The sequence below is a fragment of the Sminthopsis crassicaudata genome, chromosome 3 (assembly GCF_048593235.1).
Source record: "Sminthopsis crassicaudata isolate SCR6 chromosome 3, ASM4859323v1, whole genome shotgun sequence".
Classification (NCBI taxonomy): domain Eukaryota; kingdom Metazoa; phylum Chordata; class Mammalia; order Dasyuromorphia; family Dasyuridae; genus Sminthopsis; species Sminthopsis crassicaudata.
The window spans coordinates 81,468,582-81,482,776 of record NC_133619.1 but is presented as its reverse complement, the minus strand read 5'-3'; the positions used below and the strand labels follow the sequence as shown (position 1 = coordinate 81,482,776).

Below are 14,195 nucleotides of genomic sequence, written 5' to 3'. Positions count from 1 at the left end.
GAGTTTTTTGGAATTGTCTTGAATAACTATTACTGAGAAGAACTAAGTCAACCAGTCATAAGTGATCATAGCACAAGTTGTTGTTACTATGTATATTGTTTTCCAAAATCTTACTTAACTTTGTATCAGTTCATGCAAGCCTTTCTGTGTTTTTCTGACATCACCTGCTCATCATTTCTTATAGTATAATAATATATCATTACGATCATATACCACAACTTGTTCAACCATTCCCCAATTAATGGACACCCTCCTTAATTTCCAATTCTTTTCTGTACTATTAACCAATCTGATAGGTGTGAGGTAGTACCTCAGAATTTTAATTTGCATTTCTCTAGTCAATAATGAGGTTGTTGTTTTTTTTTTCCTGTGACTATAGATAGCTATGATTTCTTCTTCTGAAAATTGCCTATTTTGTCTTTTGACCATTGGGGGGATCAAAATTGGAGAATGACTGGTGGTATTGTAAATTTGACTTAATTCTCTATATATTTAAGAAATGAGGTCTTTATCAGAGATACTTGATATAAAAATTGGTTCCCTACATGGCTCATTTCAACAATGAGATGATTCAGGCCAGTTCCAATGGTCTTGTGATGGAGAGAGCCATCTGCATTCAGAGAGAGGACTGTGGGAACTGAATGTAGATCACAACATAGTATTTTCACTCTTTGTTGTTTGCTTGCATTTTGATTTCTTTCCCATTTTTTTTCCTCTATGATCTGATTTTTCCTATGCAGCATGATAATTGTGGAAATATGTAAAGAAGAATTACACATGTTTAACATATATTGGATTATTTGCCTTGTAGGGAAAGGGATCGGGAGAAGGGAGAGAAAAAAATCTGGAACACAAGATTTTGCAAGGGTGAATTTTGAAAATTATCCATGCATATGTTTTGAAAATAAAAATGTTTTATTTTTTTAAAAAATTTGGTTTCCCAGCTTTCTGTTTTCAATCTTGGTTGCTTTGGTTTTATGTAAAAACTTTCATCACAATTGTCCTTTACCTATTTTGACTGTATCTTGGTAAATGTTATAAATCTTGATGTATTCCATTTTTAAAAAGAGCTTTCCACTTATTCCCAGCAGTTTTTGTCAAATAATGAGTTCTTATCTCAAAAGTTTGGGTGACAGGTAATTTTTAAAAGGAAAAATATGACAGTAATTATTGCTGCAATCATGCAATTCATAGTAACATTGCAAAGGAACATTGGATTGGGATCCAACATACTTATTTTCTAATCCTGTCACTTGTATAACCTTGGCCAGTTCAATATTTCCAACTCAAGGTCTTAACATCTTTATAATAAAGGAGTTAGACAATTCTCAGATGAAGAAATTCTTTTTTTTTAATTAATTTTATAATTATAATTTTTTGACAGCATATATGCATGAGTAATTTTTTTTTATAACATTATCCCTTGTATTCATTTTTCCAGATTTTCCCCTCCCTCCCTCTACTCCCTCCCCTAGATGACAGGCAATCTCATACATTTTACATGTGTTACAGTATAACCTAGATATATGTGTGTGTAAATCCAATTTTCTTGTTGCACGTTAAGTATTGGGTTCTGAAGGTTTATGTAACCTGGGTAGATAGACAGTAGTGCTAATCTTTTACATTCAATTCCCAGTATTCCTTCTCTGGGTGTAGTTGTTTCTGTTCATCATTCCAGCTGGAAGTGAGTTGTATCTTCTTTATGTTGAAGATATCCACTTCCATCAGATGAAGAAATTCAAACTATTTCTAGCCACAAGAAAAAAATGCTCCAAGTCATTATTATTCAGAGAAATGCAAATTAAGACAATTCTGAGATACTACTACACACCTGTCAGATTGGCTAGAATGATAGAGAAAGATAATGCAGAATGTTGGAGGGGATGTGGGAAAACTGGGACACTGATACATTGTTGATGGAATTGTGAATAGATCCAGCCATTCTGGAGAATGATTTGGAACTATGCTCAAAAAGTTATCAAACTATACATACCCTTTGATCCAGCAGTGTTACTACTGGGCTTATATTCCAAAGAGATTTTAAAGAAGGGAAAGGGACCTGTATGTGCAAGAATGTTTGTGGCAGCCTTCTTTGTAGTGGCCAAAAACTGGAAAGTGAGTGGATACCCATCAATTGAAGAATGGCTAAATAAATTGTGGTATATGAATATTATGGAATATTATTGTTCAGTAAGAAATGACCAGCAGGATGATTTCAGAGACGTACATGAACTGATGCTGAGTGAAATAAGCAGGACCAGGAGATCATTGTATATTTCAACAACAATACTATATAATGATCAATTCTGATGGATGTGGCCCTTTTCAACAATGAGATGAACCAAATCAGCTCCAATAAAGCAGTAATGAACTGAACCAGCTACACCCAGTGAAAGAACTCTGGGAGATGACTATGAACCACTACATAGAATTCCCAATCCCTCTATTTTTGTCTGCCTGCATTTGTGATTTCCTTCACAGCATAATTGTACATTATTTCAAAGTCTGATTTTTTTTGTACAGCAAAATAACTGAATGGACAAGTACACATATATTGTATTTAACTTATACTTTAACATATTTAACATGTATTGGTCAACCTGCCATTGGGGGAAGGGGTGGGGGGAATGAGGGGAAAAGTTGGAACAAAAGGTTTTGCAATTGTCAGTGCTGAAAATTTTCTCATGCATATATCTTGTAAATAAAAAGCTATAATAAATAAATAAATAAAGGAGTTAGATTAAATGATCACTAAGATTCCTTTTATCTCATTCTGTAATCCTTTGATTCTGAACTCCAGTATCAAAACAGCCAGCTATTTGTGGATCCTTTATCTTTGGGAGTATGATAGCAACTAAATGGTCATATTATATGTGTGTAACAGCCATTGACACTTTTTCCATAATTGCTTCCCTTGAATTTCATGGTTGTTTCTGTAGTTCACATCTCACCAACTTCCTCTCAAAAATATTGACTTATTAGGTGAGAATTACATATGTATTTTTGTTGTCATTTTACATAGTCCTCCTGATCTTTTATTATTTAGAACCCTACCTAACATGTCAGTTTTCCAACCTTTTACAAGAAAATTTATGGTAAGGTTTTTTAAAATGTCTTTTATCACTAATTTATTGGTTTTTCATTTATTTACTTTTGTCTTTGCTTTTAATGCCATTGAAGGCCATGATTTTTTTTTAATTTTATTTTATTCATTTTTCCAAATTATCCCCTCCCCCCTATGGCAGGCAATCCCATACATTTTACATGTGTTACAATATAACCTAGATACAATATATGTGTGTAAATACCATTTTCTTGTTGCACATTAATTATTAGCTTCCGAAGGTATAAGTAACCTGGGTAGATAGACAGTAGTGCTAACAATTTACATTCACTTCCCAGTGTTCCTTCTCTGGGTATAGTTATTTCTGTCCATCATTGATCAACTGGAAGTGAGTTGGATCTTCTTTATGTTGAAGATTTCCACTTCCATCAGAATACATCCTCATACAGTATTGTTGTTGAAGTGTATAGTGATCTTCTGGTTCTGCTCATTTCACTCAGCAACAGTTGATTTAAGTCTCTCCAAGCCTCTCTGTATTCCTCCTGCTGGTCATTTCTTACAGAGCAATAATATTCCATAACCTTCATATACCACAATTTACCCAACCATTCTCCAATTGATGGACATCCATTCAACTTCCAGTTTCTAGCTACAACAAAAAGAACTGCCACAAACATTTTGAAGGCCATGATTTTTTAAAAAATAATTGCTTTTTCTTGTAATTGTTTTTGTTCTTGTAGGATTTAATGTAATTTAAGAACAAGAATTTAATTGATTTTCTACTAATTTTTAAAAAAGATTTTAGTACTCTACAAGAACATATCTTCTTTTAAAATGTAGTATAACAGTTTGTGATTTTTTTTTCTCTTAGGTCCTCCTCATTCATTTCATCGAGATGAGACAATAGTAATTGTCCTGGCATCAGTTTCTGTATTAGCTGTTTTGATAGCTGCCCTATTCTTTGGATATAGGATGCTGGCAGGTAAAATTTCATTTACATTTAATTAATCTTTTGTTCACAATCACTACCACTCAAGAAATATTTACGAAGTTCCTAACATAGGCAAAACTCTATATTAGGAGGTAGAAACTTGATAAAATTGAGCATGAATTGATGTTCACTAAGTTCATATTTTAATCCTGTCTATGCTTTGGAGTTAAGGGGGTTTTAGGGAATATGAACAGGTACAGAGATAAGGTGATACACAGTAATTAGGAGGGAAAGAGAAGTATGTCAACTTAAGGGTGAGGCCAACTTGTTGCTCAGACTCAAAACAATATCAGGAATTTGCAGAACTCAGTCCAAGAGAGACAGTAATCAAACTTTGTCCTAAATCAGACAATTTTGGGAACACTGAAAGTTTTCAGGTTCCTCACTTAAGCTTTTCCTGAGAACCTAGAACTATATAGCATTCAAGAAATAGCAACAGGGCTAGCCCAACATTCCCTAAAATATGCAGAGCATAGCCCTAACATAAAGTCTGAGTCAGAAAATTGGAAGAATGAGCAAACAAAAAAGAATACCACCATAAAAAGCTATGATGGTGATGGGGATGCTCAAGATGAAAACCCAGAAGAGAATGACTTTAAAAGGAATACAAGGAAAGCCTCAAACTAAGACAGATTCCTGCGCACAAATTCAATTAGAATTCCTGGAAGAGATTTAGCAAGAGTTTTTAAAAAATGTTTCTATAAGTAAAGTGAGATCACTAAAGAAAAAAAAATGGAAAAGGAATGAGATAGATATGAGGGAAATAATTAGAAAGAAAATTTAATTATCAAACTTTTAATTACAAAATCTTACCTAAGGAAAAAAGCTGCCTGAAAATTAGAATTGACCAAATAGAAGCCAATTACTTTGTAACATAACAAGAATCTTGAAAATAAATTCTAAAGACTGAAAAATAGAAGAAAAAATAACTTATCTGATAGCAAAAAACTGACCTGGAAAACAGATGGGGGATGGGGGTGGGATTAATAATCATTGAACTATCTGAAAAAAAAAAAAAGAGTCTAGATATTCAGTTTCAGGAAATCTCAAAAGAAAACTGCCCAATTCTCTTAAAACCAGAAGACAGAGTAGAAATAGGCTTCTTCAGAATCACCTAAAACAAACTCCAAATGGCAAAAAGCTTTGAGGAATGCAATAGCCAAAATCCAGAGCTCCCATATCAAAGAAAAATACTGCAGTCTACCAGAAAACAAATTCAACTACTGATGAGCCAGAGAAGATTTCACACAATTTTGCAGCCTTAAATTTAGAACAGTGGAAAGCTCAGAATACAATATTATAGAAAGTTTTATATTTAGACTTATATCCAGGGGAAAAAAGTGCCTATAATCCTACAAGGTAAGAGGAATGGACCTTTCATGAAATAGAAGACTTCCAACCATTGCTGATAAAAAGAGTTGCATAGAAACTGTGAAGTGCAAACATTAGTTAGGAGAAACATCAAATGAACAACAACAAAAAAAAATAATGGAGCATAAATGAACAAATAATTATAAAGAACTAAAAAAGTCACATTGATTACATTCTCATATGAAGAAATGAAAATGTGTCCCTTCAATACTACCTTAATTGCCTCCACATTAAAAGATAGAAGGGCCTGGAACCTGATATTCCGTAAGGCAAAAGATCAAGGACTGCAACCAAGAATGAACTACCCAGCTAAGTTTAGCATCTTTTTCCACGGAAGAAGATGGTCATTCAATGAAACAGAGGAATTCTATATGTTTCTAAGAAAAAAACCAGACTTAAACAAAAAATTTGATCTACATCCACAAGACTGAAGAGAAACAGAAAAAGGTACACAGAACCCTTGAGAACTGTAACTCTGTTGTGGGTATATAAAAAATACTCAAGGATAATTTGATTTTACTGATATAAAAGAAAAAAAGGGGGGTGTGGTAAAGGGAAGGAGGTCGGTTCAGAAAAAGGGGAAGGAATGATAAAAAGAGGGAAACTACATCCCAGGAAGAGACATAGAAAATACACCATATCTGAGGGAACTTAGTGAGGGGGAGAATCATTGTGTGAATCTTATTCTCATCAGAAGAGGCTCAAAGAGTAAATAATTAACATATTTGTTTTTCAGAGAATTTTCTCTCACCTCATTAAAAGGGGGGAGAGGAAAAGGGGAAAGGAAAAGGAGAATAAGTGAAGGGACTTGGAGGGAGGGGGGAGGGATCCTAAAAAAAAAAAAAAAAAAAAAGAGGGAGGGTTGCGCGTCACAAGGGGGGTTTGTAAATTAAATATCGGGGAGGGGGATCAGGGGGGTCAAGGGAAAAAAGTATAATCTGGGGATAATACGATGGCAGGAAATACAGAATTAGTAATTTTAACTGTAAATGTAAATGGGATGAACGATCCCATCAAACGGAGACGGATAGCAGATTGGATCAAAAAGCAGAACCCTACAATATGTTGTCTACAGGAAACACACTTAAAGCAGGGAGATACATACAGAGTAAAGGTAAAAGGTTGGAACAGAGCTTATTATGCTTCAGGTAAAGCCAAAAAAGCAGGGGTAGCTATCCTTATCTCAGATCAAGCAAAAGCAGAAGTAGATCTCGTTAAAAAAGATAAGGAAGGAAACTATATCCTGCTGAAAGGTAGCATAAATAATGAAGCCATATCAATACTAAACATATATGCACCAAGTGGTATAGCATCTAACTTTCTAAAGGAAAAGTTAAGAGAACTGCAAGAAGAAATAGACAGTAAAACTATAATAGTGGGAGATCTCAACCTAGCACTCTCAGATTTAGACAAATCAAACCACAAAACAAACAAGAAAGAAATTAAAAAAGTAAATAGAACATTAGAAAAACTAGGTATGATAGACCTTTGGAGAAAACTGAATGGCAATAGGAAGGAATATACTTTCTTCTCAGCAGTTCATGGATCCTATACAAAAATTGACCATATATTAGGACATAAAGATCTCAAAATTAAATGTAGGAAGGCAGAAATAATAAATGCCTTCTTCTCAGATCACAATGCAATAAAAGCTACATTCAGTAAAAAGTTAGGGGTAAATAGACCAAAAAGTAATTGGAAACTGAATAATCTCATCTTAAAGAATGACTGGGTGAAAGAGCAAATTATAGAAACAATTAACAATTTCACCCAAGATAATGATAATGATGAGACATCATATCAAAATCTTTGGGATGCAGCTAAAGCAGTAATAAGGGGAAATTTTATATCTTTAGAGGCTTATTTGAAGAAAATTGAGAAAGAGAAGATTAACGAATTGGGCTTACAACTTAAAAGGCTAGAAAAAGACCAAATTATAAACCCCCAACCAAAAATTAAACTCGAAATACAAAAATTAAAAGGAGAAATCAATAAAATTGAAAGTAAAAAAACTATTGAATTAATAAATAAAACCAAGAGTTGGTTTTATGAAAAAGCCAATAAAATAGATAAACCTTTGGTAAATTTGATCAAAAAAAAGAAAGAGGAAAATCAAATTGATAGTCTTACAAATGAAAAGGGGGATCTTTCCACCAATGAAGAGGAAATTAGAGAAATAATAAGGAGTTACTTTGCCCAACTTTATGCCAATAAATTTGATAACTTAAGTGAAATGGATGACTTTCTCCAAAAATATAGGCTCCCTAGATTAACAGAGGAGGAGATAAATTGCTTAAATAGTCCCATTTCAGAAAAAGAAATAGAACAAGCTATTAATCAACTCCCCAGGAAAAAATCCCCAGGGCCAGATGGATTCACATGTGAATTCTACCAAACATTTAAAGAACAATTAGCCCCAATGTTATATAAATTATTTGAAAAAATAGGGGATGAAGGAGTCCTACCAAACTCCTTTTATGACACAGACATGGTACTGATACCTAAACCTGGTAGATCGAAAACTGAGAAAGAAAATTATAGACCAATCTCCTTAATGAATATTGATGCTAAAATCTTAAATAAGATATTAGCAAAAAGACTTCAGAAAATCATCTCCAAGATAATACACTATGATCAAGTAGGATTTATTCCAGGAATGCAGGGCTGGTTTAATATTAGGAAAACTATTAATATAATTGACCATATTAATAATCAAATTAATAAGAACCATATGATCATCTCAATAGATGCAGAAAAAGCATTTGACAAAATCCAACATCCATTCCTACTAAAAACTCTTGAGAGTATAGGAATAAATGGATTATTCCTTAGAATAATCAGGAGTATATATTTAAGACCGTCAGTAAGCATAATATGCAATAGAAATAAACTGCAACCTTTCCCAGTAAGATCAGGAGTGAAACAAGGTTGCCCACTATCACCATTACTATTCAATATAGTACTAGAAACGCTAGCCTCGGCAATAAGAGCCGAGAAAGAGATTCAAGGAATTAGAGTAGGAAATGAGGAAATCAAACTATCACTTTTTGCAGATGACATGATGGTATACTTAGAGAACCCCAAAGACTCTGCTAAAAAACTACTAGAAATAATTCAAAATTTCAGCAAAGTGGCAGGATACAAAATAAATCCACATAAATCCTCGGCATTTTTATATATCACTAACAAAATGCAACAGCAAGAGATACAAAGAGAAATTCCATTCCAAACAAATGTTGAGAGTATAAAATATTTGGGAATCCATCTACCAAAGAAAAGTCAGGAATTATATGAGAAAAATTACAAAACACTTGCCACAAAAATAAAATCAGATTTAAATAATTGGAAAGACATTCAGTGCTCTTGGATAGGCCGAGCGAATATAATAAAGATGACAATACTCCCCAAACTAATCTATTTATTTAGTGCTATACCAATCAGACTCCCAAGAAACTATTTTAATGACCTAGAAAAAATAACAACAAAATTCATATGGAAGAATAAAAGGTCAAGAATTGCAAGGGAACTAATGAAAAAAAACTCAGAGGAAGGTGGTCTAAGTGTACCTGATCTAAAGCTATATTATATAGCAGCAGTCACCAAAACCATTTGGTATTGGCTACGAAATAGACCGGTAGATCAGTGGAACAGATTAGATACAAAGGACAAAAAAGGGTACATCTATAGCAATCTAATCTTTGACAAACCCAAAGATTCCAACATTAGGGATAAAAATTCATTATTCGGAAAAAACTGTTGGGAAAACTGGAAATTAGTATGGCAGAAATTAGATATGGATCCACACTTAACACCATATACCAAGATAAGATCAAAATGGGTCCATGATTTAGGCATAAAGAGGGAGATAATAAATAGATTAGAGGAACAGAGGATAATCTACCTCTCAGACTTGTGGAGGAGGAAGGAATTTATGACCAGAGGAGAACTAGAGATCATTATTGATCACAAAATAGAAGATTTTGATTACATCAAACTAAAAAGTTTCTGTACAAATAATACTAATGCAAACAAGATTAGAAGGGAAGTAACAAATTGGGAAAATATTTTTAAAAACAAAGGTTCTGACAAAGGTCTCATTTCCAAAATATATAGAGAACTGACCCAAATTTATAAGAAACCGAACCATTCTCCAATTGATAAATGGTCAAAGGATATGAACAGACAATTCTCAGAGGAAGAAATTGAAACTATATCCACTCACATGAAAGAGTGTTCCAAATCACTACTGATCAGAGAAATGCAAATTAAGACCACTCTGAGATACCACTACACACCTGTCAGATTAGCTAAGATGACAGGAACAAATAATGACAAATGTTGGAGGGGATGTGGGGAAACTGGGACACTAATACATTGCTGGTGGAGTTGTGAAAGAATCCAGCCATTCTGGAGAGCAATCTGGAATTATGCCCAAAAAGTTATCAAACTGTGCATACCCTTTGACCCAGCAGCGCTACTACTGGGATTATATCCCAAAGAAATACTAAAGAGCGGAAAGAGACATATATGTGCCAAAATGTTTGTGGCAGCTCTTTTTGTTGTAGCTAGAAACTGGAGGATGAATGGATGTCCATCAGTTGGAGAATGGTTGGGTAAATTGTGGTATATGAAGGTTATGGAATATTATTGCTCGGTAAGAAATGACCAGCAGGAGGAATATAGAGAGGCCTGGAGAGACTTAAATCAACTGATGCTGAGTGAAATGAGCAGGACCAGAAGATCACTGTACACTTCAACAACAATGCTGTATGAGGATGTATTCTGATGGAAGTGGAAATCTTCAACATAAAGAAGATCCAACTCACTTCCAGTTGATCAATGATGGACAGAGGTAGCTGCACCCAGAGAAGAAACACTGGGAGGGGAATGAAAATTGTTAGCACTAATATCTGTCTGCCCAGGTTGCATGTACCTTCGGATTCTAATGTTTATTGTGCAACAAGAAAATGATATTCACACACATGTATTGTACCTAGACTATATTGTAACACATGTAAAATGTATGGTATTGCCTGTCGTCGGGGGGAGGGAATAGAGGGAGGGGGGGTAAATTGGAAAAATGAATACAAGGGATAATATTATAAAATATATATATATATATATATATATATATATATATATATATATAATTTAAAAAAAAAAAAAAAAAGAATGATCTAAAAAGAAAAAAAAAAAATAAAAAAAAAAAAATACTACCTTAATCAGGATTCATAGAAGAATTCTAGAAAAATTCTAATTAGACAAAAAACGTGAAGTTTAATGTCTTGTCTTCTGTAATCCCTTGATAATCTTAAAAGAAGAATGGAAAAGAGGAGTGGAAAGGGAGAGAAAGTTCAGAGGAAATTATTTCATTTAATGAGTGTGTATAAGTAGATATCAATGCAAATAAAGAAGAAAAGGTGAAAGGAGTAGCTGAAACTTGAACCTCATTCTAATCTGAACTGGACAAAGGAAGAAAAAATACAATTGTGCTATATATGTTAGAATAATTAATTTCAAAGAAGTCTGAAAAAACATTTATGAACTATTAGCAGAGAAAAGTGAACAGAACCAAGAGAACAAGTTATATAAGAGATCAATATTGTAAAAACAACTTTGAAAGACCTTGGGACCATGATCAGTTATTAAACCAACTTTGATTCCAGAGAATTAATAATGAAATATGCTAACCACATCCTTTTTAAGGGAAAAGATTCAAGATTTCAAAATAGAACTAAAAAAAAGTCACTATAGAAATCTATTTTGCTTGCCCATAAAACAGGATTTTGTTTTCCTTCCCCCCTCCCCCACAACCCAATAGGGATAGGAGAATACTTTTGAGGAAGGGAGAGAGAGTTCGTTGATTAAAAAAATAATAATTAAAAAATTAATTTCTTGTTTTCTTGATTTAAAAAGTTACTACCCATTTCATAAATAGTGGAGTTTCAAGGCTTTGCTAATTTAGATTCGTCATGTAGACCCACTTAGCTCAATTTGATATGAAATTTCCTCTCTCTCTCTCTCTCTCTCTCTCTCTCTCTCTCTCTCTCTCTCTCTCTCTCTCTCTCTCTCTCTCTCTCTCTCTCTCTCTCTCTTTTTCCCCCCCTGAGGCTGGTGTTAAGTGACTTGCCCAGGGTCACACAGCTAGGAAATGTTAAGTGTCTGAGACTAGATTTGAACTCGGGTCCTCCTGAATTCAGGGCTGGTGCTCTATCCACTGTACCACCTAGCTGCCCCCTGATATGAAATTTCTTAAGCAAGTGTTGCATACCAACCACTGTTATAGTCACTAGGATATAAATACTAAAGCCAAAGGGTCTCTGATCTCCTGGAGCTTATTTTACTGAGAATTTAAGTTTTGGGTTTTTTTTTGTTTTTTGATTTTGTATTGCAATCTATTGGGGGAACCATTTTACTAGAACTCAACTCACATGATAGCTACCCAAATTACCTTTGCCAAACTGATATATTAGCTCTCATTTTTGCTTCTGTTGACTTTATTAAAAATACTTCTCTCTTCCTTTTAAAAAAGAAAAAGGATAGATTTATTGTTTTAGGCCTTAATAGGAGTCCTATGTTTGCCTACAGGGGATCGTAAGCAAGGTCTTCACAGTATGAACATGATGGAAGCAGCAACCTCCGAGCCCTCTCTGGACCTAGATAATCTAAAACTTCTGGAGGTAAGAATGTTATTAAGGTCATTCTTTTTATTTCTCTCTCTTAAGGAAAAAAAAGACAGATCCTAATGCCCTTCATTTTATTACATCTTGCATATAGACATAAAGAAATCTCACTTTTTCTGGAAAGTGTTTTCTGATTGTGCCGACTAAGAATGGATTCTTTATCTTGTGAATTCTTTTAACAGTTGTTGTTTATTTATTATTTATCCTGCATTTTACAGCATACCTCAATAAGCTCCTAATGGATATTTGGCCTGAATATAAAAAGTCCCATCATCAAAAAAATCTGAAAGTATAAAGTACATTTCACAGCTGGGGGAAGAAAACAAATAAAGCATAGAGATGATCATAAAAGTCAAATTAGACAATTTAAACACTTCAAAAATTTTAAACTATGGGGGAAGCTAGGTGGTTCAGTGGATTGAACACCAGCCCTGAAGTCAGGAGGATCTGAGTTCAAATATGATCTCAGACACTTAACATTTCCTGACTGTGTGACCCTGGGCAAGTCACTCAACCCCAATTGCCTCAGCCAAAAAAAAAAATAATAATAATAATAAAGGCTGTGATTACTTTTATATTCCAGAAGGGTGGAAAAGGGAAGAGATTTATTTAGTGCATTTATATAATGCCTACTATGTGCCAGGCACTTTGCTAAGCATGTTTTACAAATGCTATTTCATTTGACAGGAAATATAAGTATATAAGAGAAGTAGAAATGAGCAAAGCAATATGTGAAGTGTGAAGAAAGAAATTTCTAAGTATGGATAAACATTTCTTATATATGTCTTTAAAAGTTTTGAAAACTTTTGTTTCATTTATTTTTTAATTATCTTTTCAATTTTTTAAATAAAAGCAGTATTGTTTTTCTTTTATGCTTATACAGTAAGGTACTTTTAATCTAACATTTATGAGACTTTATTTAAATAAATAAATATGTGTTGACACTATCACTTTTTAACCCTTTCTGTCATTAAAAATGAAATATATATTTGAATATTTCATGATACATGGAGGACATTCCCATTACTTAAAAACTTTTAGTAGGTATCAAACATTAATAGTTTAAGATAGATATTCATGAAAACATTTTTTAACTTTCTTAAAAGGTAAAATTATATTGTTAAAACAATATTTACAATATAGGAAGAAAATATTCACTATAGAATTTTATAAATAAGAAAAATAGTTATGTCTGTTGTGTTTATTATGCAAAACTGTGGCACAGTTCAGTTTTTAAGTATGTAATAATATTCTGTGGGATTGGGCAATAGATTTCTGTGAAAATCACTCAGCTTCTATATGAGCTTTTAATTGACATTTTAGTTAGATGCTTACTTAATAGGTATCATTAAATTAAACAGGAATAAAAGACACATTTACTTAAATATGTGATTCTTATAACTGTACTCCATTTGAATTACTGCCCTGACTTTATTTAAATATTCACAGCTGATTGGTCGGGGACGATATGGAGCAGTGTATAAAGGTTCCTTGGATGAGCGTCCAGTAGCTGTAAAAGTTTTTTCTTTTACCAATCGTCAAAATTTTATCAATGAGAGGAACATTTATCGAATTCCTCTTATGGACCATGATAACATCGCTCGCTTCATTGTTGGAGATGAAAGATTCACTGCAGATGCAAGAATGGAGTATTTATTAGTGATGGAATATTACCCCAATGTAAGTACTTTATAATAAAAGGAACAGAGAGAGTCCTCTTGTGAGGCATAAAGACATTATTAATTTCAGAATTACACACACAATTTATTCTAATTATCCTTTTAACTATAAAACAGTTTTTAAAATTCTTGATAAATGAAATAGAAATTATTGATTAATTAATCCCCCATCAAAGAGATTACAACAAAAGTGCTTTTTTGTATTTGAGGAATAGTAATATAAAACATATAAGATTGCAAATTAAATCTTTTAAAAAGAGATATTGACAAGATAATAGGTGAGCCAAGAGCTTCATTTCAGTGTTCTTTGTAATAGAACAAATAAGCCTTAAAGGAGTTCATCTTACAGAATGAGTTATGCATTTTGAATTCTAGAGGCTGTCTTAAATAGTAGTGATATGAAACAA

General features: G+C 33.2%; 1 protein-coding gene across 3 annotated transcripts in view; it reads left to right on the top strand.

Moving 5' to 3' along the window:
* BMPR2 (bone morphogenetic protein receptor type 2) overlaps positions 1-14,195 on the top strand; it is a 211,141-nt gene that overhangs the window by 161,117 nt on the left and 35,829 nt on the right. For all 3 annotated transcript variants that reach the window (XM_074299020.1, XM_074299019.1, XM_074299018.1), the window contains exons 4-6: positions 3,936-4,046; positions 12,015-12,106; positions 13,559-13,789. In XM_074299020.1, coding sequence (XP_074155121.1) covers positions 3,936-4,046; positions 12,015-12,106; positions 13,559-13,789 — 434 coding nt within the window. The remainder of the gene's footprint in view (positions 1-3,935; positions 4,047-12,014; positions 12,107-13,558; positions 13,790-14,195) is intronic.